The following is a 26,797-nucleotide window of genomic DNA, read 5'->3' as shown; positions in this document are numbered from 1 at the left end:
CAGCAGCTCTGGAAAAATCATCTTTCCAAGGGATTTTTTAAAATAGAAGATATACTAGGAAATAAGGGGTTTTAATATTACTTATATAATTATTACTACAGCAAGATGCCTGATTTTTAGCTCTTTTTCCCCATGTTATTAAAAAGTGACTCTTCACCCTTTCTTACATCCTTCCCAGTGTGAGAAAAAGCTAAAAAGATCAGGCATTGTAGTAGCTGAAATTTCAATCCAATTCCAGAGATATGTGCTATACTAGCAATTTTTAGGACCATTAGAACTTAGATAACTAATGCAAGCTCTAGTCATGGTATAACCTCTAACCTCTAGTCATGTTACACGTCCTTGCCAAAAAAAATGGGAACTATATATGCCTACAAATTGGGGGAAGACTACAAAGAATCCTCAGACATACTAAGAAACTGATACTCCATATTTCATTATTATTATAATACTTTCAACTCTCTTTTTATTAGTGAGTTTATTCTGTCACTATTTATTTGAGTGTCTACTATGTGACTGTTGCTTTTATAAATAAATCCTTGTTACTGTTGAAGAAGAAACAAGAATTTACCTCCTGGGGTTCTTTGAACACAAACTGTCTGTCAGACAGACGATGCTCCTTGTTCATCCAGGTTTGGCCAGGTCTCTGTTGGAGATGGTTCTCAGCAGTGGGAGCTGAAGCAAGAGAGAGAAGAGACTCAAACCTTAACATCAATTGAAATGGGAGTCCACTATAAACCAAAGGGATATATATAAAATAGGATGATACTTGTCCAGACACACACACACACACACACACACACACACACACACACACACACACACGAGATCCCCACAGGTTCTTGCCTGGCTGAGCAATGGCCTGGCTCTTAGCAGGGCCAGCCCAGGCTCCCTGCACTCGGGCTCGCCGTCTTTTGTCCTCCATGTTGATCAAGAAGGTTTCTGCTCTCAGCTTTCAGAATATTTCATTCCTGATTCAAACTACACAATGGTATCTGTTTAAAGAAAAAAAAAAAAAGATGTTTTAGTTGGGGTTGTGAGAGCTTGGACTATCAAGGGGTAATTATAATCCTTTCAAGCAGACGAGATGGTTCAATAGCAATCAGAGCTTCTACATGCAATCAACTTCTGACATCACAACATCTCAGTCAAGGAGCCTACTAAGTCACTTGGGGATGCTGCTTTTAATGTTTATCTTTTGCAATGTTTATCTTTTAATGTTTATGTTATCACAGTACTTTCACTTCATTCGCAAGAAAGTAGATGTTAAGAAATTCTAAAACCAGGACCTATCAAAAACCACATTACTCTTATTAGTCCCCCAAGAGCAGAACACAGAGAAACTGTAATACTCCACCTAGGAACATTCAGAAATAGGCTAAGACACAGTTTCCCAGGGCATTGCCATATTCCATTATCACAGGCTGCATCAAACTTCCACGGAAGCTTGTTAAAAACACCTATGGCCTGTCTCAGGATGTGATGTAGGACGGATACAGGTGTTTGTCTTTATAACAAGCATTGTAGGAGATGATGATAAACAGGTATGTAAGGCCCACAAAGTTAAGTGGCTCACCCAGTGTCACTCAGGAAATCAACAGTAGGTAGACTAACATTCAAATTTTATTACGTTCCAGTCTTCAGCTAAGTAAAAAATCCACCTCGTCATGGCCAGTGATACTAATTTGACATTTTTGCCAATAAAAGTCTAGCCCACAGCAAATACAGGAGCATGCACAGCTACAAAAAAACAAAAATGGGAAGGGGGGGGAGTATTCCAACCCTATAATCCATTTCCATCTCAAGTTCTCAAAGGTAACAGGCTCATTTGATAGCTTATTTAGCCTACAGATTCCCAGCTCCACCTCCAGACCTTCTGATTCAGTAGAATAAAGCTAGTCCCAGGAATCTGTATGTTTAACAAATTCCCCCAAATGATAAGTCTGTAAGTCTTCTTATTTAATAGGTGGGGAGAGGACAGAGGCTGCCATCTGCCCAAAAAGTTAATGGCAGAACCAAATACCAACTCTCCAGTCTCACATGATTTGCAGAGTAAGCCCTCATGTGACATTTTCTCTCAAGTGAGGCTTTAAAATCTTAACACAACAATTAGCTACCGTTCTTGCTATGTTCACAGGGGAGCGATGTGTTGCTATTATATGCACGGTACGGCTGTTGAAAATACAGATTCCAGAACCCCATCCCAGACCTACTGCATTTCCAGTCCCAGACACTGTTAACTAACCCCACCTTCCATGCTGAGATTCTTTACTCTAATTAAGTGTGAGAACCCTGCTGCAGTGCAAACAGCAAGGGTTCTGGCGCCAGCCAGATCTGACACTTCCCAGCTGCATGGCCTGAGGCAAACGACTTAACATTTCTGAGCCTGTTTCTTCCTCTGGAAACAGAAGAACCAATACTTCTCTCACGGTCCAAGTGCGGGTTAAGCGATCCTCGAAGGTAAGAGAGCCTAGTCCTCTCAATAAGGGTTAGCAACTTTCTCTATTTTAGACCCTTCTTTCCTGGGAGGCCCTGAACGAGGTCCCGGAGGTCGCTCGGGAAGGGACCTCAGGGCGGTCCCCACACTCGCAGCCCCGGGCACCCAGCGATAGGCCTGGAGCCCTCACCTGCCGGCGGAGACGGGCGCAGAGGTTCAAAGCCGCTGGTCCTAAAGTAAACTCCGCTGCCCCCGGCCTGCTCCGCCGCCCGCGGTCCGGCGAACCTTGAGCGCCGCGTACCGACTCCAGCAACTCTCAACCACAGGCCGCGGCGTCAGGCACTTCCTCTGACGTCACGTGCCGCGGCCGCCGCTTCCGGCGCCACCTCCTGGAATCCGGGCAGCTCTGCGTTCCCGGTGCCTGGAGGGCCGACTCGCTGAAGGTGCACATGGTAGGGCCGGGGTTCGAGGGGAGCACAGAGATTGAGCGTGCGGTGGAGCCCCGTGCGGGGCCGGGATATGGCGAAGGTGGGAATGAAGACGTATTAACTAGGCCGAAGTCCCTCTGGACATTCCCCGCACACCCCTAACTAGAGACGTCCAAGAGCCCGCTTCTTTGGTCTGTGCGGAAAGAGCGACTGAGACCCAGCGGGCCTGGCAGAAGGGCGAAGGCGTTGGGGGAACCTGGTCCTGATGTACTGAACAAAAGGATTTGACTTTTATCCCGAAAGCCATTCAGAGTCTAAGATGCACCTCCATTGTGTTGCCACTGCAGCCTGTGCATACCTCGATCACAGCACTTAGACCAGGGCATGGGACCACGCCTTATTCGTTATGGCTCTACAGTGCCAACAAGTTTTGCGTGAGAGAAGAGACCTGGGTTTCCGTCTATACACCATCATTTACTAGGTGTAGAATCTAGGTCGCGTACCCTGCTTCTTTATAAAATGGGCACAGCTTCTGTTGGGAGGATTAAATGAGATAATATATTTAAAGAATTTAGCACAATGCCTGGAACGCAGTAGAAACTCAGTAAATGTTAAGAGTGTCTTCTCTTCAACCCATCTGAGTTCTTGAGAAACATCTTTAAAGTAGCCATGGTAAATCATGTACCTCACAGTGTGAAAATAGCAAAAGTAGCACTAAATTAACTATGTCTGTGCAAGTTATTCTGTGAAAGTCTTTAAAATAAACCTTGTATTATATAATGCTTACCTGCAAGAAGCTCAGTATACCCCATCAATGACCCTGTGTTGTTGTTACTATCAACTAATAATTTGTCAGTGTCTGCTTCTGGTTCAGGAACCTTGTATGTATCTTCCAAAGGATGTCATTTCTTTCTTTTCAATGATTATGGTTTTGGAACGGGAACAAAGAAGTCCTGGATTGTCCTCCAAGTAGAACATTTCTTAAAAATCAATCCATGGTCTGCTTGCACCCAAAATAACTGCATCACCTTTAACAGTTTTAACAGAGTCATCTGTATTTTTACCAAGTGCCCAAGGTGATTCTGATGCACACAATGTTTGAAAACCTTTGGGAGGCATGTAGGGTGACAAATTGTTCCGGTTTTTCTGGGACTGAGGGGTTTCCCAGGATGCAGGACTTTAAGTGCTAAAGCTGGAACGGCCCTGGGCAAACTGAGATGGTTGGTCACCCTAGATACATGTGAGTATATAGTTTTCGAAAGATGTTCTTGATGGGTGTTGGCATCCTGGGTTTCCTCATTTCTATTTGCAGTATTTGTGTTTTTGTTAGGGGGTGGTAGCAGAGACCACGGGAGAGACAATGAAGGTGGGGTGCGTTACCAGTCACCAGCCTACTGATTCTCAGCCCCAGCCCCATACTTCTCTGCTCTGCTTGCAATACTAGAACGTTTCTCTCTTGCCATTTGGCTCGGTGTTAAGCTTCATCAGTGGAGGATGCTGGAGGGACATTAGAGGGAGAAATGTTAGAGAGAAGGAGCTCTTTCCCCTCACTCCAGAGTGCTTCTCTCAGCTGGCTCTGCAGTGCATGGTGGCCTGCTGTGATTGGCACCTCTCTGTGTGCTGAATTAGTTGAATTTACAGCCTTGTTAACATCTCTTGTGAAGTTAAGACATCATCTGGGAAGGAATGGGATCCCAAAACTTGAAATAGGGAATATCTGCTTGGACCCAGGTGAAATTGACCATCTTGAACATCCAAGTCACCCTGAGCCTCCCTTGGCAGTGGAAGCAGCTTGCCCTCCTGTGTCTGAGGAGACTGGTCATCCTTTGCTTGAAAACCCTGTGAAACCCTCACCTGGAGAGACGACTTAAAAAGTACAGCACAGGTCTGTGCTTCCTGATGGGTGGGAGTCTTCCAGATTTGTGCCTTCCTTCATGTTCTGCCTCGACATAGAGGTAGGTAGTGGCTGCTCCCTATATCTGCTGTTTCTGTATATCAGAGTTTTCTTTTTCCCCTTGTAGGTAACTTAATATTTTTTTCTCCTTGTTCAAATTACTATATGGTTTCTGTCTCCTGTTTAAGTCCTGACTGTTACAGTGTGATTGTGATAGCAGGGATGGGAGCAATGGGTAGCAAATGGCTGGGTCCAGGGCGGGCCTTAAACTGTAGGTAGTGGGGTTGCCTCTGATTTGGACCCTTATTATCTCTGGCCCTTTACTCTTGCACTACCTTCTTGATTCTCTTCACCTGAGACAACCCTCCTGAAGTCCCAGTAGGCACAAATCTGGAAGCTGAAATCAGCGTTTCTCAGCATGTAGTCAGAAGACCATCTGCACTGGAGTCTGTAGGGGATGCTTGTATATATGAAGATTCCAGGCCCCCCGGTAGGTCTGGGGCAGGGCCCAGCAATTTGCATTTTTAACAGTGCCTTGTTTCATTTTGCAAGAAGCTTCACGAGTTCTCTTTACCTTTTCCAGCTGCCTGCTTTATTCAGGTGGTTACTTTTCCACCCAACAGTTATCTCATCCCCTGGATGGCAAAACTGATAGATACTTTACGTGGTGGTAGCTCTTAGAAATGATTCTGGGTGAGGCAACACAAATGTAGCCTGTTTTCAGTTGCTGATTTTCACACCAGACTCTTGCCAGACATTCAATCACCTGCTGCTGAATTGCTGAGAAAATCCAATCCAAGGCAAATAACCACCATCACGCTAGCAGTTCTCAGTGAAGGTTTCATAGAGAAATTCCCAGCTCACGTCTCAACTGCCAAAGGCTTATTAGCATTTCCTGGCTTGAGGGAGGAGGAGGGTGTTTGTGCGGAGGTTTTCCAGTCTCTGTCAACTTTAAACATTGTTGAGGGAGAAAGGATGCTTCCCCAGACTCCAGACAGGAACTCCTCCTGTTCAGTGCCCAGCATGATTGCAGGTGCTGCCAGAGATAAAATCTACCATCGAACCATAGTGTAAATGATATTAAAGCACAGTATAATTGGATGTGAAATTGTGGAGAGCAGACAAAAATCCAGGACAGGAGAGACCACTAGAGGTTATGGGCATCAGTGAAGACCTTTATGGCAAACGGGGAGTTATGTCAAGGTTTTAAAGTATGTAGCATTCATACGGCGCAAAGGTGTTCTGATAGTTAACATTACGCCTGAAAAGGGTTAGCTACATTTCCACGTCCTTGTTTCTAAATAGTAGCAAGTAATATTATTCGTTAACATTTCTTGAGAGCTTCTTGCATGCCAGGTGCTGCTCCGATTACTTACATGCCTACGCTAATGTAATTTTTAGAGCAACCTTGTGTTGTAGGTAATATAAATATTGGTTCCATTTACAAAGGAGAAAACTGAACCACTATGCTTCATGATGCCACCATGCCACTACTCTACAAATACAGGGCAGAATGAAAGCCAAATTAAGAAAGGCAGGACTATTCCTGGAATGATACGTGGAGCCATTTCCTGGGACCTCATAGCTGGTTTCTTTCAGTGACTTCAAAAGTGAAGGGTTGGTAGCAATATAATCCAGCAGACCCTGGGTTATAGGTCGTTCTTAATGGCTTTATCTAGATGGCTTAGCAGATTCCGCTTTAGAGTTACCCAGTCCTCACAGCTGTGTGAACTGTATTATATCAAGTGTATGAACTGTGTCTCAGCCTCACTACTTCCTTGGTGGGTGACTTCAGAAAAGTTACTAAAGCCCTCCCAACCTTAGTTTTCCTCATCTGTTGGATTGTGTGAAGATTCGCTCATACATTCACTGATAGACACATTTAATCAACTAATAATGAGTACTGACTGTAGCTAGCACCGTGCTAGATGCTGGGGACAAAGTTGTGATCAAGACAGACCTGGTTCCTGCCCTCGTGGAAGTTATAGTCTAGCAGGGAAGGTAGACATTTAAACAACAGATATTACAGGTGTGGTATTTTATATGAGACTCTATCTTGGGGGACCTGAACTAGTGGAGTAATATCCCCATTGTATGTTGAGTCCTAGGTTGGTTGGGAGTTCTGATTTGGATTTAATTCAGATGGTGGGTTAGCAGCTGGTGGTTGGCTGTTCTAGACTACCCTTAGCTCCATGTGGTCTCTCATCCTTGAACAAGCTCACCAGGTATGTTCCAATAGTGGTGTCAGGGGAGGTGTGTGCAAACACACAAGACCTCTCTTGGCCAAAGCAAGCCAGCTCAGTTTCAAGGAGCGGGGAAATAGACTTCACCTCTTGACTGGAGTTGTAAAGTCACATTGCAAAGGGTATGGATACTGGGAGGAGTAGAGTATTGAAGCCATTTTTGCAATCATTCTACCACACTACTTGATAGGGAGTATTGGAGAAACAGTTCCTGTAGGAATAGAGAGTGAGGGAAAGAGTTTTGTTGTTGTTTTTTTCTTTTTTTTTCCCCTTCTTTTTAGCGGTACGCGGGCCTCTCACTGTTGTGGCCTCTCCCGTTGCGGAGCACAGGCTCCGGACGTGCAGGCTCAGCGGCCATGGCTCACGGGCTCATGGGCCCAGCCGCTCCGCGGCATGTGGGATCTTCCCGGACCGGGGCAGCACGAACCCGTGTCCCCTGCATCGGCAGGCGGACTCTCAACCACTGCGCCACCAGGGAAGCCCAGGGAAAGAGTTTTTTGAGATGAGGTAGAAAAGAGGCAGATCATGCAGGCCTTGAGAGGCATAATAAACATTAAATGTTAATTTATATACGGTATGAAGTATATGATTAACATTAAATACTCACCCTTTCTCCATTACTTTCCATCTCATAGGATACTCTGAAATGGTTGTCAAATCCATTTGTTTTAAAAAGGTGAAAGATGTATGTGATCTAAAGAGAAACCAGAGTATTGGTCCATTTGTCCTTAGGTGTGTCCGAAGGCAGGGATTGTTTTCTTTCAAGTGATTAGGATGCTGGCCAGAAAACAGTCAACAAAAACTTATTACTGAATAAGTTAAAAGTACCTGAAATCATTAAGTTAACGATTAGTGGAATAAGTCCCCTAATGCCTTAGGAATAAATTATCCACTTTGTAGAAGCAAATCCATTATGTAAAGAGGCATAAAAGCTAAATTGATGTGCCTAGGTTGTCTTTTGCCCGGAAAGAACGAAAGACAACATAGCTGTTAAATAGGGTATTCATCTGAGGCTCCACTTACAGCTTTTCCATAGGTTGTGTAGTGCTTGGCAACCACCATTGGTTTGTCCACTTGTCAAATGCAGCCAACACCTGCATCAGGGTGGGTGCATGAATAAAAAAACATAGTAAGCCTAAATCATTCCTATGCATGGAATAACACTCTGGATAAACTGGGCATGTTAAAAGTGGCCTTATAGCTTTCATACTTCTAGTACCACTTGCTGGGCAGAAACCACATTTATAAGGTATGAGTCTGAAAGGATTATTCCAGGTCTCGCACCATTGTGCTCTCAGGGGCAGAACAGTGGCTTTGCAGAGACGAGCTAGTCAATAGTACACTAGGTAGGAGAATCTGACTCCATGTAGTGAAAGCACATAGAGCTTCCATTTTTAGAAATTAGGTTGGAGATCCTGAGGGGTATCTGGTATAAAACACCTACAAATAAAAGATAAAATGCTTTTCAATAACGAATTGGCCTGTGCAAAAAAGATTTCCTCTGAGACCAGGAGTAATGTGGGAACGTGAGTCCAGAGAGATGAGTAAGCTGGGACATATACATTCCTGGGTGGCCAACTGCTTGGATATTCATGGGGGAGGGGGTAGGTGGCTTGGGACGGGACGGAGACAAAGTTCATGAAGGGGAGTTACAGCAGAGACCTTCTGCATAAAGCTGGGACCGAGGAAGGAGTACGTACCGGGAGGGGGTGCAGAAAAGAAATCTCACAGAGGCCAACAGCAAGAAAACTATTTTGTCTTGGCATTAACTTAGGGTAGGGAAAACTCTTCCCTAAGAATTCATGGCCACTAGCCTAACTTTACATAGGATTAAAGGCTGAATTAATACCATTTATACAATTCCCCTGTCCACTCCCCCAAACCCAAGACCAACAAAAACCAACAACTGCATAGGCTGAGAATTTTAATTTAAGGCAGGTGAAAATTGGTAGTGCCCTCATGTCTGATGCAAAGAAACACAAATCCTGCCAGGAAAATTTACACTCAGTAAGACTTTGAATAATTCCAATATAGGTCTAATGAACATAAACACACACACACACAAATCATGAAAAATACCGGGAAAGGAAGCACCATTAGCAAAAGTCAGCAGACACAGTAGAAACATCTACAAAAACTATTGGATTATTGGAACTATTAGATACACAACATAATGATGTTTAATATGTTGAAATAAATAAAAGAATGAAAAACATAAATATAGTTTAAAAATAGCTTTGAATTGTTGATGGTTTTAAAAAGAACCAAACGTAACAATTAAAATTAAAAACTCAGTGAAGCCTCTATTTCTGGGTGGGATGTGGTAGTAGTGAGCAGTCACTATAATGGAAAAAATAAACAAGTAAATTATAATTTGCTTTTCTTTGAAGACACTGGAGATTTTTGGATGCAATGAGGACTAGCTTAACTAAAATTCTAAAGAAAGAACCCTTGCTAGGTGAGCTGGCTATGTTCTTCCCCAGGGACATTTTCCAAGCATGACAATGGAGAATTGGGTTTGCCAAAGACAGTGGCATCTCTACAAGGGGAAAGAGAATCCAACAGACCTTTTCCCAGCCATTGGGATGGCATGATAGATTGGAATCTAGAAGGGTTCTCAAATGCATAACCAGTTTGCCCTACAAGGCATTTGCTGAGTACTAGGGTAGCACAGAAGGATAGAGGGCTGGGATGGAAAGACAAGGTAAAACCTCTCAGTCTTACTATGCCTTAAAAACCAAGTTCTGAGAAAGAGGAGCCCACAAGAAACATATGACAGGTTTCATTCTGCTGACATTTCAAACTATGGGGCACTGAATTTAATTAAAGCGGCATCCTAACCCTAGCTCAGCTCAATACCCACACTATCTACCAGCGAGGGGGCAAGCCCTCCCTGGAGAAAAATAACATTGACTTCAGTCTTGATGGTTCTTTTATATAGAATGTCTGGCATACAATTTTTAAAAATTATGGGATGTGCAAGGAGGCAGAAAAATGTGACTGCTCATCAAGAGAAAAAACAAACAAGTAGATCCACAGATAATCCAAATGTAGGAGTAAGCAGACAAGGACTTTAAAACGATTGGAATATTTATAAAAATAGAGGAAATGGACAAAATATGAAAAAGGGAGTATTTAAATAGGTGATTAGAAATTACATGAAAGAATCAAATGAACATTCCAGACATGAAATGTTTAATACCTGATATTACATGGATTTAACATCAGAATGTATCCTCAGTATGGTAGGATTAGTGAACTTAAGAGATGGTCAGGGGCTTCCCTGGTGGCTCAGTGGTTGAGAGTCCGCCTGCCGATGCAGGGGACACAGGTTCGTGCCCCGGTCTGGGAAGATCCCACATGCCGCGGAGCGGCTGGGCCTGTGAGCCACGGCCGCTGAGCCTGCGCGTCCGGAGCCTGTGCTCCGCAACGGGAGAGGCCACAACAGTGAGAGGCCCACGTACCACAAAAAAAAAAAAAAAAAAAAAAGAAGATGGTCAATAGAAAAGAAGCTAAGTTGAGCTAACCTAAACCCTCTTACTATATAATCCAGTAATCACGCTCCTTGGTATTTACCCGAAACGAGCTGAAAACTTTTGTCCACATAAAACCCTGCACGCAAATGTTCATAGCAGCTTAATTCATGATTGTCCAAACTAGAAGCAACCAAGATGCCCTTCAGTATAAGCAAACTGTGGTACATCTGTACAATGGAATATTATTCAGCAATAAAAATAGAGCTCTCAAGCCCTCAGAAGTCATGGAGGAATCTTAAATGCATACTAAGTGAAAAAAGCCAGTCTGAAAAGGCTATGTACTGTATGATTCCAACTATAGAATTCTGAAAAAGGCAAAATTATAGAGGCAACAAAAAGACCACTGATGCCAGGGTTTGGAGGTCGGGGGAAAGGAAGGGATTAATAAATGGAGCATGGGAGTTTTAGGGCAGTGAAACTATTCTTTATGATACTATAATGGTGGTTATATCACACGCATTTTCTGTAAACATAAAACTGCTCTGTACAGTCTATTAATTTTAAAAAGTGACAGTCAGTAGAAGATATCCAAGCACAGAGAGAAAGAAAAAAATGGAAAACTTAATGGAGGATTCTGGCAGTTTGGCTAACTAATACAACTAGATTTTGGCTAAATTAGGACAAACATGCTGAGTGACCACAAAATCCCTATGAATGTTAGTCGTAAGTTGTCTGTATGGCTCCTCTGTTCTTTGCAGAAATTTTGAATTTCCCTGGGTTGTTCTGTCGTATATCTATTAGCTTATATCATACTGAATCCCCAACTAGAAGAAATGTAAAAAAGAATGTTTATGCGAACTCTTTAAAAATTAATTTGTAACCACTCTACATTTTAATGCAAGGCTGGACTCACAAGAAATAAAAATGGTATCTCTAAGGGCAGAAGACAAACCAAACCAAAAGGGAAAAAAGTGTAAGAAACTGAAACCAGAGCTAGAAGCAGGGAGCAGTAAGGAAAATAAATCAGTGAGGGAAATGCCCAAATCAGCATTAGTAAGAGGAGAGTAACTCTTGGAATCACTACAAGGTGAGAGAACTAGGCCTGAGATTCCCGCATCGTCAGGTACCTCAGAGAGTGGTGCCGTGTGGTGGAGGGCCTAGGCCGCTGACAGACAGAAACAAAACATTCATCTCTGCAGAACACCCCAATTTAGCCCTCAGGATTCGTCTCCAGATTAAAATCAAACAAATAGACTTCAAAATAAAAATATCAAACACAGAAGAAAACAAACATCCAGGTAAGAGCAAAAATATAAAAAATAGATTTAGACTCCTAAGAATTTCAGATGGAAGAATCACCAGATGTGGAATGTAAAAGACCAATGTATGAAATACTTTCATTAACTTTTAAAACTGAATTTTTAAAATAAGCACACACTAAGAAACTATGAATGACCAGGCAAATTTAAACAAGGATTAAAAAGAACTTTTTTAAAATGAAAAATATAACTGAAATTAAAATAGCAGTGAATAGCTTTAACAGCAGATAAAAATATATGAAGAAAGAATCAGAGAACTGGAATGTAGATGTAAAGAAATTATGTAGCATGCAGCTCAGGGAGACAAGAAGTATGGAAAATATGAACGAGAGGTTAAGAGACAGAATAAAGAATATGACACATGAGAGGCAGATGGAGACAATGGGGATTTTTCAGAAAGACAAAAGACATGAATTAGATACAGGAAGCACAGTATAAACCAAGCAGGATAAATTTTCAAAATTCCACACTTGCATACATTATCATAATACTGAGGAACACCAAGTCAAACGGTGTCTTTAAATTGGCCAGAGATCTATCACCTACAGAAGAATGCCATACTGACACTTCTGAACACTAACAGTGGAAGCCAGAAGTCAGTGGAATGATCAGGTGTTTCATGAACTTTAAAATGCCATCAATTCTAAGTCACACCACTACTTTAAATATACCAACAAAGGGGAAAAAATAGTGCCAATTAAACTATGACATGCGCCAGAGGGGAGGTCTGAGATGCAAGAGGTGTGCAAAGTGATAAACATGTAATTTATTTTATGCCAACATGTTTGTATAAAATAATGAAAACACAATTTATAGAGTTAAAAAAAAACAAATTAAAATACTGGTCCACAAAAACATGTTAAGTCAGGAAAGGGTTGATCAGAATAATAATGTTCTAAAGACCGTATATTATTAAAGAAGGGGTTATGATTCCAGACAACTTTCAATTGTATTGCATATGCACTGAAAATGTTCAGGAGTAAAGACAAGGAAAATATAGTGTAAAACTTCCAAACTAGTACAGGGGGGAAATGGAGTTTAAAAAAAGAAAAATTGAGCCAATCAAAAAGTGAGAAGCAGCATAAAAGAGAGAAACAAATAGCATGATAGAAGTCTTCATGTTTTAAGAATCATAATAAATGTAAGGGGAATAAACTTGCCTGTAAAAAGCAGAGATTACCAAATTAAAAAACAATCCTCCACCCCCAATCCAGGTTTATTTGGCTTACAAGACACAAATATGTAGAAAGATAGAAGGGAAAATAATTGAAAAATATATACCACTAAATACTAACCAAAATAAAGCAAAGGTAGCTAAGTTGATATCACAGAAAACAGATTTTAAGGCAAAAACCATTAGCAATAAGGATGTCAGTACATGACAAAAAAAAGTTCAACTCACCAGGAAGACATAATTCCAAACTTTATTTGCCTAAAAAGACAGCCTCAAAATGTATAAAGTAAAAATGATAAAATAGGGGAATTTGACAAATCCGTCATTACAGTGAGAGAATTCAAAACACTTCTCTCAATTATTGACAGGTCAGGCAGACAAAAGTTAATAAAGAGATGGAAGATCTGCATACAATTAACAAATGACTTAAAGGACATATATTGAAAAATAACAATTAGAAAATAAACATTCTTCTTAAGCAAATATGGCACATGAAAAAAAACTGGCTGTACCAAGACATAAAATATCTCAAAAAAGTCTTCTAAGAAAAGGTAATAATACTTCTAAGAAAAGGTAATAATAAAAAGCTTACATTTGTATAAGTTTCCTATTGCTGCTGTAACAAACCCAGTGGCTTAAAATAAGACTATCCTCTCACAGTTCAGGGGGCCAGAAGTCCAAATTCAGTTACTAGTCCAAATCAAAGTGTTGGCTGGCTGAGCCCTGCACCCTCCTGAACCTCTGGGGAAAATCCATTCCTGGCCCCCAACAGCTTTTGGTGGCTGATGGCATTCCTTGGCTTATGGCTGCAATACTCCAGTCTCTGCCTCTGTGGTCACATTGCTTTCTCCTCTTCTGGCTGTAATCTTTCTCTGCTTCACTGTTATTAAGAATATTGTGATTTCATTTAGGGCCCATCTGGATAACCTAAGAAAATCTCATCTCAAGATCCCTAACTTAATCACATTTGCAAGGGCCTTTTTCCATATAAGGTAACATTTACAGGTACAGGGATTAGGACCTGATACCTTTGGGGACCATTATTTATCATATATATATATATATATATATATATTTACCTTATGCTGTGCTGGATTCTGAGCACTTTTAAAATATTAATTTATGCTCTCAACAATCTATGAGATAGGAGCTATTATTATTCCCACTTTCAGAAGGCAAAACTGAGGTGGAGAAAGGTTATAACCTGCCCAAGCTATGTCATATTCACATGTTCTTTGACTACAATGCAATTATTTAGAAATCAGTAACAAAAGATTTAACTTTTCATTTTGAATTAACTTCAGAAATACAGGAAATTTGCAAAACAGCACAAATTCCCATGTACCCTTCACCTAGATTCTCCAAATGTTAACATATTAACATATTTGCTTTATCGTTTTCTGTATACATACTTTCTGAAACTTTTAAGTTGCATATATAATGTCTCATTATCCCTAAATAGTGTGTCTTTCCTAAAAAACAACTTTTTTTTAAGTAACTACAGTATAATGATCAAATTCAGGAAATTACCATTGATACAATGCTGTTATCTAATCTATACTCAAATCTCACAAATTGGCTCAAAATTGTCCTTCATAGCAAAAAAAATTTTTTCTTAACCAGGATCCAATCCAAGATCATGTGTTTTGCATTATTTGTCACATTTCTTTAGTCTTCTTTAATCTGAAACTTTTGACAAGTATAAGCTGGTTATTTTGTAGGATATCCTTCAATTTAGTTTTTTAAAAATATTTTTTTAAAAAAATTTTATTTTATTTATATTTATTGTGGCTGCATTGGGTCTTCACTGCTGTGCGCGGGCTTTCTCTAGTTGCAGTGAGCGGGGACTACTCTTCGTTGCGGTGTGTGGGCTTCTCACTGCGGTGGCTTCTCTTGTTGCGGAGCACGGGCTTTAGGTGCACAGGCTTCAGTAGTTGTGGCGCATGGGCTTAGCTGCTGTGCGGCATGTGGGATCTTCCCCGACCAGGGCTCAAACCCATGTCCCCTGTGTTGGCAGGCGGATTCTTAACCACTGCGCCACCAGGGAAGCCCCAAAAATATTTCTTCTTGATTATGTTCAGTTTATACATTTTTGCCAGGCATACCACATAAGTGACGTTGTACCTTCAGTCCATCATATCAGAATGCATGTAATATAAAGTTGTCTTATTAATGGTGACACGAATATAAGTTTTTTAAAGGAAATACATTTACAAAAACTTAAATTTGTGCTTTCAAAAACAAAAAGTTCATAGCTCATAGAAATCATAATTTAAATTTTTTAATATTAGCACTGAGAATACATTTGTGTACATACATATTTGTGCACACAAACGCACAAATTGTGGGATGTAGTAAAAGACAAACTTAGAGGCTTAGATGTTTATTTCAGAGTAAAAAAAACATTGAACATGAATTAAATGTCCAATTTATGAAAGAAAAATAACAGAATAAGCCTCCAGAAAGGAGAGCATGAAAAGAAAAAGGCAGAGAGGATCAACAAAGCCAAAAGTTGGTTCTTTAAAAACTAATAAAATAGACAAACTTCTGGCAAAATGGTCAAGGAAAAGAAAGTGACAAGACACAATACTGGGAAAGGAAATAGGTATATATATCTAGCAGAGGTTTAAAAAATAAGAAAGTTCCTCAAGTTACTTTATGCTAATAAATTTGGGGAAAAAATGAGTATATGCTTAGAACAAAACTTTTTTTCAAAATTGAATCGAGAAAAAATAGAAACCCTGAGTAGTCTCATTATTTTTAAAGCAACATAATAAGTAGTTAAAAATCTTGCCACAAATAAATACTAGGACCAGACTGTTTTATAAGCTTTCAAAGGAAAGTCTGTCCCGATCTTTTACAGATTCTTCTAGAGCACAGTAAATAAAACAGGTAGCACTCCCCAGCTCATTTAATGAAGTTATAATCTTGATATGAAAACCAGACAAGTATGAGAAAGACTGCAAGCCCATTTCTTAAATATAGATGCAGAAATTCTAACTACAATACCAGCAAACTGAATTCCACAGTAAATAAAGATAGTGAAGTAAGATCAAGAACGTAAAGGTGATTTAATACTAGAAAGTCATAACTAAACTAAAGCAAGATCTCTGAACTCTTCCAGAAATAGCTCACCTAGTATGTGCTTCAATATGTATGTACTCCTAGCTATTCTTGGAACATACCAGGTATGCTCTCTCCTTGGGCTCTTTGCACAGGCTGGTCTGCCTGAAATGCTCTTCCCCCAGGGAGGTAAAGGTCTTGCTCAAGATGGTTCCAATGCCACCTCTCTCTGGGTCTGCCATGAGTACCTTATTTAACGTCACAAGCCTCCCATCCCTACCCCAACAAACATTGATTCCCCATCCTACTTACCCTGCTTCATTTTTCCCCACAGCATATAACACTTACACCACATTATTATTCCTTTTGTTTATTACCTGTCCCTCATTTGCTCCCTCCCCAGGTCCCTCCCCCGCCCCACATCCTGTTCAAGTGTAAGCTCAACTGGGGTTAAGAATTTTTTGTCTGCTTTGTTCATTGTAGTTTCTCCAGCATCCAGAAGCATAAATGGACATGGTTGGCATTCAATAAACGCACACAACAGTTTGTCTAGAAACTTTTGTAACAAGGAAGACAAGCTGGCTTTACATCCTTTTGGGATTACCTTTTGTAGTACCCATTTTGCTTGCTTTTCAGTGACACAGGTAAAGGAGAGTGGTCAAAGTTGTAATATGCTGTTTATCACATTAAAATTTTTTTCATCTATTAAGTTTGTGTTCATGCTAGACAGTGTTCCATTTCTAGATGTTTCCATAAAATTTTAATAGAAAGAATTACATTTCCACAAGGGAATTTTAATTCTGTCTATATTTATATGTTTTGCATCAGGAGTAACAAATATGCTAATCTAAAAATACTGGAATGTCACAAAGTAGTGAGTCCTTAAAATTTAATTAGTTTCTAACATATTAAATAAAAAGCTTTGATCATTTGTTTTGATACTGGTAAACTACAGAGCAAAGTAGCAAAATCCAGGACCACCAAAATATCAGGTAATTTTTGGTATCAATAGACTTCAGAAATTATAGTACTACTTAAGCTCATTTCATTCTCATAAGGTATTATTATCACAGTAAATCTCCTCTTTTACACTGAATCAGCACCATTCGTATTGGTATTGGCATTGATGTTCACTCTATATAAAGTTCACTTCCATTGTATTTTGATGCAATAAATATCAAGTGAGAACTCAGAATTCATCTCTTTGGGGCAGGACCACATTTGAGGAAATGGAGACCAGTATCATCTTTATTTATTGCCAGTGCACATGGGCCTGACATAAGGACAAATCAAAATGGCACACATCATTCTGTGTGCAGGGCAATTCCTCTCCTGGCCTCCCTCCCCCATGCTATTGTACTGAAAGGACAATGAAAGAACAATAAATTAAAATCCAGTTTTCTATGTTGTGAGGAGAGCTGATTCTACAGTAATCATCAATACGAATCTACTCTGCTCTTTGAGTTCAAACCTTATCTAGCACACATCAGACGATAAAATCAAGTCAATATAAAGTTAAGTCTAAAAATTATGCTTCACTGTTTTGAAGGTTTTTGAGAACACTGGTTTCTCTTTTAGTATAATTTTTCTTTCACGTGCCTGGAAACATAGATTTTCATGTCATCATCTTCAGCCTTGAGTGTTGAATACAAGAGGATACTTGCTGAGCTGAAGCAGTCAAAGCCATAGCTCAGAAGTTTTGAGATTGCTAAGGGATTTCCTAGCCAGATTACAGCTATTTTCTAGACGGGATAAAAGGTGAAGTATTTTGTATACTTGCAAACCAATCCCTCCCCCTCTCTACCAACTGTCCAGCAAAAACCACCACCAAACAATTAACCAACAAATGTGTGAAAGCAAATAATATATTGCCCAGGTCATTGTGATTTCACCATTTCTACAACAAAATGAGAGAGAGAGAAAGGCAATGTGTTTTTCGTAAAGCTAAATTTATTCTTTATTCTGAGATTATGTTCTTCCTATTTTGGGGATGCTAAAATGTCTTTTCTTTTATATAATAATGCCAATAGCAGATGGTAATTTGGGTTTTTCTGTTTTTGTTTTATGTCCTTAGCTGGCAAGTTTAAAAGCTAGAAACACTTAAATACCCCAATTAAAAATTTTATTTATTTATCTGCAGATTTCCTGATGCTTAAATCTCAGAGCCTGGGAACCATAGCCTAGGTACTGACCTACCTTCTGTGTTGCATGTTTCACAACATTGAATTAATTTCCTAGCAAGTTCCCCAAACAAGTTATGTAGCAGAATAAAAGTCTTAATTTATAATAAACCAGTGCAAAAATAGGCTTAATTTCAAGCACCAAAGGAATATATTTTCAATCAACACCATGGTTAAAACATCTTTTATTAAAACTAATTGTATCAATATCTATAGGGTACCTATTTAAAAGTATAATGCCACTACTCTAATATCATCATTGTTCTAAGAGTAGCCTAGTGTCACATATGTGAGCAGTATTGGTGCAGTGCAGAAACAAAGAAGCTGGGGTCCAAGCAGGCCACCTTGCTGGGTCAGGGTTTTAGTGGCAGTGATGGAGCAGCCCATCAATGTACATTTTGGCCCGTTTACCTTTATAAATCATACCATATAGCATTCAGGATTTACATACATTTAAACTGAGAAGGCATACGTATTAGAGGAAAGCATATTTTAGTGGGCATGTGTCAAAAATAACTCTGTATTTCATCATTATTTTTACGTCATTAGCTACCCTTGAGAAAGGAAAGTTCCATATAAATGTACAAACCAGGACATACTTTGAGAAAACCTTACAGAGTGCTATGCAAATTGCAGTGTGTCCTCCCATAAGTAAATCAATTAATCCCCACTCCCTCAAAGTGTTAAAAACAAAAAAGGATAGCTGGCCGTCACTTTTTAAAGTATGTTTCAGAGAAAATACAAGCATAATCATCATTGGCATTTTGGACCAGATGAAACTCTTAACCCTTACGTCTGACTCTATCATTCAGTGATTTGTTATAATTGTGTTCCTTCCTAGTAAGCAGTTCTTGCTAATGTTAGTTCTGTATCTATTTGATAGAGGCATTTATGTTACATTTCAAAATAACTCCTGGTAGCATCCAGAATATATGTCAGGAACTCCTGAAAGCAACTCTGCTTTCCTCTCAATTATGACATTTAGCTTTATCAGTAACTGTTAATTAACATGACAACTGAAGATTTGGAGATGGTGGGCGCCTTGCAGCAAACATGCCTAGGCTGGAACATCTGGTCAAGTTGCTCAACACAGTTACCAATGCTTAGTTCTTCTTAATTTTCTTCAGATAGCGAGCCCGGGTGGAGTTGCCTAAATTCATGGTCAATTTAAAATACAACCAGGAAGGCAGGCTTGAGATTACTGAGGCCTAGGGAAAGAAATGGGGAGATATGCAATTAAGGCTTACAATCTGAACTCATTTGAAACATATGATCTTATGTTTTACTATATTGTTTTTTTATTTATAGGTAGATTTTAGAGTTCTTGGGTGTACAGTTGAAAACAGATGCCTTGCTAGTAAGTCTAGACAATGTATATATGCTAATATACCACATACTATTTTGTGACTCGATGGGAAAGAAAACCCCAAACCAAAGTACTGATTTGGAACTTAAAAATCTACATACCATAAGAGAATGGATCAGGTATCCGTTGGTTCGGGATTGCACGCCGACGGTTTTAATGGCAGACTTCACAAACGTCTCTGAAGAGGGCTTATCCAAAGTTGGCTTTCGAATTTTAGCCAGCTTCGTAGCTACAAAGTAGGGCAGGACACTCTAGAATGGCAACATACCCCCCCCCAAAAAAACATGCCACTGATTAGGAAGGCCACAAACTCAATTCACACTGATGCTTGATTGCTCTTAGTGGCAGAAACATTCTGAAAAAATCTAAAGTTTGTATCTTTAGAGAAAGAGAAGAAAAGAGAAGCAGCTATCTAAAAGCTACCTTGATAGAACAAACGATAGCATAAAACAAGTTGTATAAAAACAATCTGTCGGGCTTCCCTGGTGGCACAGTTGTTGAGAGTCTGCCTGCCGATGCAGGGGACATGGGTTCGTGCCCCGGTCCGGGAAGATCCCACATGCCGCGGAGCGGCTAGGCCCGTGAGCCATGGCCGCTGGGCCTGCGCATCCGGAGCCTGTGCTCCGCAACAGGAGAGGCCACAACAGTGAGAGGCCCGCATACCGCAAACAAATACAATCTGTCAATACAACAGAGTTTGAGACTACAGAAAGTATTAAAGATAAGCAGAAACATACTTTTTGAGTCTTTAAAAAGAAGGCATTAAACAAATCTAGAGAGCAGAGATTTGGGGCCGGGTGCTTTCTACTCTGACTAAACAATAGTTACAGAACCACCACATAGGAGATTTTTGACATTTTATGCCCCTAAAGAGATAATAATAATTTCCTCCATACTTTATGGTTATTAAGCTTGTTCTATCAGTTTTGGTCCCTCTAAAATAAACATTTCATGTTCTCAGCTTTGGGCTACCACTTTTCTTCCCTAGTTTCTTACCATTCTGCTTCTGAGTTTTATAAACTTTGCTATTGATAACATAGGACCACCACTCTTTTTTTTTCTTTTTTCTCTGTTGTGGGAAGACAGGATAACAGTATGGAAACAGCTTGGGTAACTAACAGACACTTCACAGAAGTGGTGTGGGATGACAAAGCTGGACATTACCTTTTAGGTTAGGGGAGCTGTTTCTTTATTTCTTATGCTTGCTATATTTTGGATATGCTTCAACACAGAATGCAAGGAAACCCTATTACAACGACTCCTGAGTCATGACACAAGCGGTTCCTTCTGTAGTTTGAAATTACCTGGGCATGGTTGTACACCAAGGAGTGAATGTATTCTGTTTATCTGACATGTATGAAAGGAAAGGGTATAAATTACAATGAAACTTCTATTAAGGAAGAGGATCTGTTTCAACACATGGTGGTCAAAATCAAAAACTTCATTACTAAAGGCAGAAATAAAATTGAGATGTACTCCAAACTACAGATTTTCTTCCTGCCAAGAGCTGGGGAGTTCCCATATCTCTTTTGTTTTATTTTGTATTTTTCCCATTCCCAAGTATGAGTCACCCTCCTTAACAGGTGAGCTGAAACTTCGGCCCACCTGTTAGAACCATGAACCCAAGGGCCTAACCACTGTTACTCTCCAACTTTCTCCTTCTTAGTCCCTGCAGCCACAAACCCACACTAAGTAAAGTAACTTCCCCAAAGTACTTCAATACCTGGGCCAACTTTGATTAGGTGACTTTTGGTTTTTGAGAATTTGTGTGTTGGAATTATTACTCTACACTTATTCCTCACTTAAAAAGTAAGTTTTTTTTTTTTTTGGTCAAGCAGGTCTTTATTTTTAAACCCACGTTGCTGCAAGGATCCAGTATAAGAGCGCACCAACCAAAGAGAGATCCCAGACTAACACACAACATGAAATGCAGAGCTCATGAGGCTCTGCCAATGGGTAGGGAAAGAAAAGTTTGTTCAAGCTGAGCAGCAAACAAAGCAAAGAGAGTGTTTGCATATACTCTGACTCCAACAGTGAAGGGCCATAAGCACACCCCATCACACTTCTATGACCCAGGTTTCCTGGCTACAAAAAAAAATAAAGATTAAAAAACAAAAACAAAAACCTTCCCATATATTGATCACAAGCCTGCCAAGAGTACTGTACAGTATTGAGCTTCTCAACATAAAGGTGGTCCACTCATTATACCTTCCAATTATATAATTAGGTATTCTAATCCCCCCTCCTTTTCTATGTGGCATAAATCAGACTGTTCTGGTTTTGCAGAAGAATGAAGTCGCACTGCTTGGCTGAACCACTTGATGGTGCCACAAGTTAACAAACTCATCATTCGGCTAAACCATCCAGCTAGTCTAGAGAAGGTCCTGGCTCTTGAGGTGGGGACAACAGACGCATGTACATTCTATTCTGGAAAGGGTGTTTATTTCTACAATGGTTTAAAATCAAAGCAGCTAACGTGGCCTAGCAGAGGATGGAAAGGATTCAGAGATGAAATAACTTTTGAGCTAAGTCTTAATAATGTGGAGGAATTTGCCAGGTAACACATAAGGGAAGAACATTTTGTAATGGGAACAGCAGGGGCAAAGAAAAGGAGACAGAGCAGGATGTTCTCATGGAACTGCAGTAGTTCAGCCAGCACAGTTCAAACAATGGAAATGTGTGAAGCAGTGGCAGAAGGAAGGCTAAACTTAAGTACAGAAAACGAAATCCAATCACCGACAGTATCGATTTCTAGAGCATAAGCTCTGTGACGACACAGTCCTATTCACCATTACATTGCCAATGCTTAGCCACTGCCATTGCCTAGCATGTAGTAGGAGTGCTAAGATCTACTGAATGAATTAGCAACAGAACACTTCATTATGGACAGCACTGAATATAGTACTGGGGTCCCTTTCTACTGCTGCTGCCCAGAAAATTAATGACAGGAGGAAGCTGACAGTGTAGCATGAGAGTTTAAACCACAGTTTTAGATATTCTAGAGCTTAAGCAAGGTTATCTATCTAAACAAAGGCAAACTTACAGGTCTTAGTTACTCAGAATTTTAAAAGGAGAATTTCAAGTTACGTAAAAGTAAAGAAATATCTTTTTTTTTAAAGAAATATCTTTATCTTATATGTCAAAATGTCATCTAGGTACATCCTTAAACAGTTAAACAAAAACCCAATAAATGATAATTAATCCACTTTTCCGGTCTACGCAGGGAAACATTACAGTGAACAGGTCAAGAAGATACCCATACTTTCGTAGGGAGTATTTTGGGCAGAACAAATTTTTAAAAGTTTCTTATGCTCAACAATTTGCCATTATAAATATTGCCAGCTCGGAAACAGCGTGAACCTTGACAGCTGCCCATGCAGGCAAGTGTCCTGGTCTTTGCACTTAGAATCCCAAACTGAAAATAATTAACCAGCCCATAAAGCAAAGCTTTTTTGTCCTTGCTCAGCCTATTGAAAAGATCCCTGGAAACAAACTTGGTATCTTTTTTTCTCACCCACTGAGTAGCTTGCTGAGGTATCTGGTCTTTAGGGAACAGTTTAGGGGGCCTCGATTCAGGAACAAGAAGGTTATTACAACTTAATGTCACAGAACAAGAGAAAGACGGATGCCCAGGGCTGCATGGCAGATATTCAAGAATCAAACACTGAACCTTCTAACTTCATGTAGTAGCACATCTTTCATGTTGTCATCTGTGTACTAAATATGCCTTCTCAAATTTAAAAATGACCAGGACAACTCACACCCATGCTTTGGGAAACATGGGTCCAGAGAACGCCAGGCTCCAGTCTATTTACACAACATGGAATTCTCAAGACGGGGTATAGTCTGCCTTTTATGAGCACTAAGTTTACCAGTGAAGTCAGCACATATTCTTAAGGCAGAGGCTGAGGCTCCTATGAAGCATTTCAGGGAATCTTTTCTCCTGTCAGTCTGTATATTCATCCTCCATTTCAGGATCTGAATAACTGTGCGCATAGAGCCTAGTTTTGGAGTTTGTATTATTTCACTTGCAGACCACAAGATGAGCACTTCCACAAAAGGGCCCTTGATTATCTCACTGGTAGAAACCCTTGGCCTTACTAGAAAATGTTAGGAAAAAGGAATCACTCTGATGGAACAGAGATCACTGATAACATGGCAATGAGCAAAGGCCCCACAGTAACATTAGGTATAAACCTTAGCACCTAAGCCCAAAATGAAGGAGTTAAAATGTTGTGCTCTACACAAAAAAAATCCTTGATCAACACTGGCTGGCAGATAATCTTACAAATGACCTGCCTCCAAATATGTGGAATTCGTATGTTAACATTCAAAGGACAAAAGGGAAAACAGTGTTAGCTCACAAAACAGCATGTATTTAACAAGTCTTTCCTGAGAGCCTACTAGAACACTGTTTTAGGCACTCGGAATACAGTTATGGACAAGGACAAAGTCCCTGATCTTACTAGGCTTACATTTTAGTGGGGGGAAAGGGGGGCTGGTGCACACAGCCTACAAACAAATGGTTAAAAGAATGTCTACAATATTGGCAGGTGATGATAAAAAGGAAGAAGAAAAATAAACCTGAGTAAAGGGTAGAGGTGATGGAGGCTGTTCCTGCAGGTGATCAAGAAAGGCCTCTGGGATAACGGTGACATGTATGTGATATGGTCACATATAAGCAAAGATTTCAGTGAAGGGAGAGAGCAAGCCAAAAAGATACCTGGATAAAGAGCCTTAGACTGAAAGAAGAGCAAGTGCAAAGGGCCTGAGGTGTGAGTGTGCTCAGAGGGTTTGAGGACTGCAAGGAGGCCAGAGAAATAGTGGGGTGTGTGTGGGGGGCACACGCTAATGTGGAACATCTGCAGTCAGAACACGGTGGGTCACAAGAACTCTTGGTTTTACTCTGAAAGAGATGAAAAGCCACAGGAGAATTTTCAGCAGAGGAGTATGACGACCTGGATTATGCTTTAAAGAGACCACAGACTGGGGTGGGGGGGAGGGCTATAAGCAGGGGTGGGAGTAGGGAGGCCACATAGGAAGATGCTGCAAAAGGTCCAGGGCAAGAGATCACGGTGGCAGTCATGAGAAGTGGTCAGACAGTGGATGTGTTTAAAGGGTCAACTAAAGTCGGTGAGATTCCCTGATGGACTGAATTTGCGGTGTAAGAGAAAGAATAAGCTGGATACGGGGGGTGGGGGGAGAAAACTTCGGCTTTGAAATCACAGACTTGGATTCAGATTCCACTTGACCACTTACTAGTCATGAGATCGTGAGCAAAATACTGAGCTTTATTTTCTTCCTTGGGGGATATAGCATCTTCCCTATTCTATTACTATGAGGATTGAAAAGAAAATTGTCAGTTAAAGAGTGTGAGATTTAAACTCTGGTATGTATTAGAATTCTTTTCTAAGTTTTCTAATATTTATAATTTTCAGAATGAATTCAGAAAGAAAAAACTTGGCTGAGTTTTTATATCCTGTAAGAGGGGTAAGAACACCATTTTCTATAGAAAATGACTGTGGTAACCAGCTGGATATCTGAGTCCTTTCTGGATGCAGATTTAATGTGGTCTGAAGGACTAAAGGACATCTTAGGTTTTTAGTTCCTGTGGTATAACACTGCTGTAAAAGGCCAAGGAAAAAAGCCATTATCACTGACAAAAATGAGGATTCACCTAGTTGGAAGTGGTCTGGGTCCAATGATCCCAACAGGACTAATTTTACTATTCTTCAGCCATTTATCAAAGTTGGTGCAGTTGACTAGATATGAATATTTCCTGTGAGAATCTTTCTGTTGCTTTATAGTTCTCTGTATTTAGACTCCATTTGCACTAAAGACACACGCCATTACCTTCTTTTATTGTCCTCGGCAATTAACAAGAAAGATGGATGAGGACTTACGTTTTCAGTCCCGATGTGAATTTTTCTGTGTTTAGCTTTCTAGCTCTTTGAAGCCCAGTAGATCTGTATGATTACTCTAAGCGATAAAATGTTTTAACAAAATACAAACGAGGAATATCTACTTTCATTAACAAAATAAACTGGAATTTTGTTTGCTCCCTCATCTCAATTTGTCCGATTTGTTTTCTAAATTTATTCTGACTAAAAACTACATTTTTAACCGAATTAGCAAAACCACCAACTCTCATCACCAAAAAGCAACAAGGCACTGGAAGATAGGACTTTAAGAGAACGGGGCCCAAAGAATTTCTCCATTATGGTAAATATTCTTTTGTAATCTTTGTGCTAAGAGTGAGAAGCCCCCTTCGTTTTCAGGCCAGACCGGCTGAAACCTACACCCGCCTTCTCTGGGTCTGGGTGGGGGGGGTCTCCACCTGTGTCCTCACCTCTCCTCTGGTAAAAGGTCAGGCAAACTAAACCTCATGCGATGGTTTCAGTTAGCAAATGATCTCCTTGTTGACAGCATTTCCAGAGACCTGGCTTCGCAGCTCCAAGGAAGAAAACTATGGTGCAGAGTAACACTCCGGGGAGAAGCAGGAGGGCACGGCAGAAAGAGCACAGATCATGGCGTTATTCAAACCCTCACGGTCAATCCAGATGGTTAAATTCCCCATACCTCCCCACATTACCCAACACAGCAGCCTCCTTTAGGTCCTTCATAGAGCGGATCACTGTGTAAAATCATCACATTCACGTGTTCGTTTGCTTGCTATTGTCTGTCTCCTTCCCACTAAATATAAACTCTGCCACAGCAGGGACTTCGTCTGTCTTTTTGTTATTGCATCTCCACCTCCCTAGTAGTTCCCGCTCAGTATTTCTTGACTGAAGAAACATGGAACAAAATATACACCTCTGGTTTTGGACTCACTATCCCTTGTCGTTGTAATGTGTTTAAATATCTGGCTCTCTCTGCGGGTGCCCTGAGGTCAGAACCGTGTCTTACTCACTTGCTTCCTCCCTGCCTGGCTGAAGAGCTGGCCAGTGGCAGGCACTCACTGACCTTAGGCAAGTTACATGATTCCTATTGATTCTTGGCTTTCTGTCTGTAAAATGGGACTAGGTTAACACCTATCTTAAATGAGATAACAAAATAGGTGAAGACAAGGGGCATATTGTAGATAGTCAATAAATGCAAGTTTCTTTCCTTACTTCATGCTTATGTTTCAGAGTTTCCAATGTTTTTATTTATATATGCATTATCATGTGTCTCCACGTGCTAGAGGGGGAGGCTGAGTCTCAAGGTAATGAAGCAGC

The 26,797-nt window shown here is 40.3% G+C and overlaps 2 protein-coding genes across 5 annotated transcripts in view; both read right to left on the bottom strand.

The window, feature by feature from the left end:
* The window catches only part of ALKBH3 (alkB homolog 3, alpha-ketoglutaratedependent dioxygenase), a 147,167-nt gene extending 144,403 nt beyond the window's left edge, over positions 1-2,764 (bottom strand). For all 3 annotated transcript variants that reach the window (XM_029207891.1, XM_029207889.1, XM_029207892.1), the window contains exons 1-3: positions 2,628-2,764; positions 847-995; positions 572-675 (exon numbers count right to left, since the gene is read on the bottom strand). In XM_029207891.1, coding sequence (XP_029063724.1) covers positions 572-675; positions 847-925 — 183 coding nt within the window. In that variant the 5' untranslated portion in view covers positions 926-995; positions 2,628-2,764. The remainder of the gene's footprint in view (positions 1-571; positions 676-846; positions 996-2,627) is intronic.
* A 12,113-nt stretch (positions 2,765-14,877) lies between these two features.
* HSD17B12 (hydroxysteroid 17-beta dehydrogenase 12) overlaps positions 14,878-26,797 on the bottom strand; it is a 165,799-nt gene continuing 153,879 nt past the window's right edge. Inside the window, exons 10-11 of one of the 2 annotated variants that reach the window (XM_029207053.1) lie at positions 19,682-19,831; positions 14,878-19,422 (exon numbers count right to left, since the gene is read on the bottom strand). In XM_029207053.1, coding sequence (XP_029062886.1) covers positions 19,318-19,422; positions 19,682-19,831 — 255 coding nt within the window. In that variant the 3' untranslated portion in view covers positions 14,878-19,317. The remainder of the gene's footprint in view (positions 19,423-19,681; positions 19,832-26,797) is intronic. The other variant, XM_029207055.1, reaches the window with a different exon arrangement.

The sequence above is a fragment of the Monodon monoceros genome, unplaced genomic scaffold (genome assembly GCF_005190385.1).
Source record: "Monodon monoceros isolate NGI ecotype Baffin Bay Population unplaced genomic scaffold, NGI_Narwhal_1 Super_Scaffold_7, whole genome shotgun sequence".
NCBI classification, from domain to species: domain Eukaryota; kingdom Metazoa; phylum Chordata; class Mammalia; order Artiodactyla; family Monodontidae; genus Monodon; species Monodon monoceros.
This window is presented reverse-complemented; position numbering and strand designations above follow the sequence as displayed.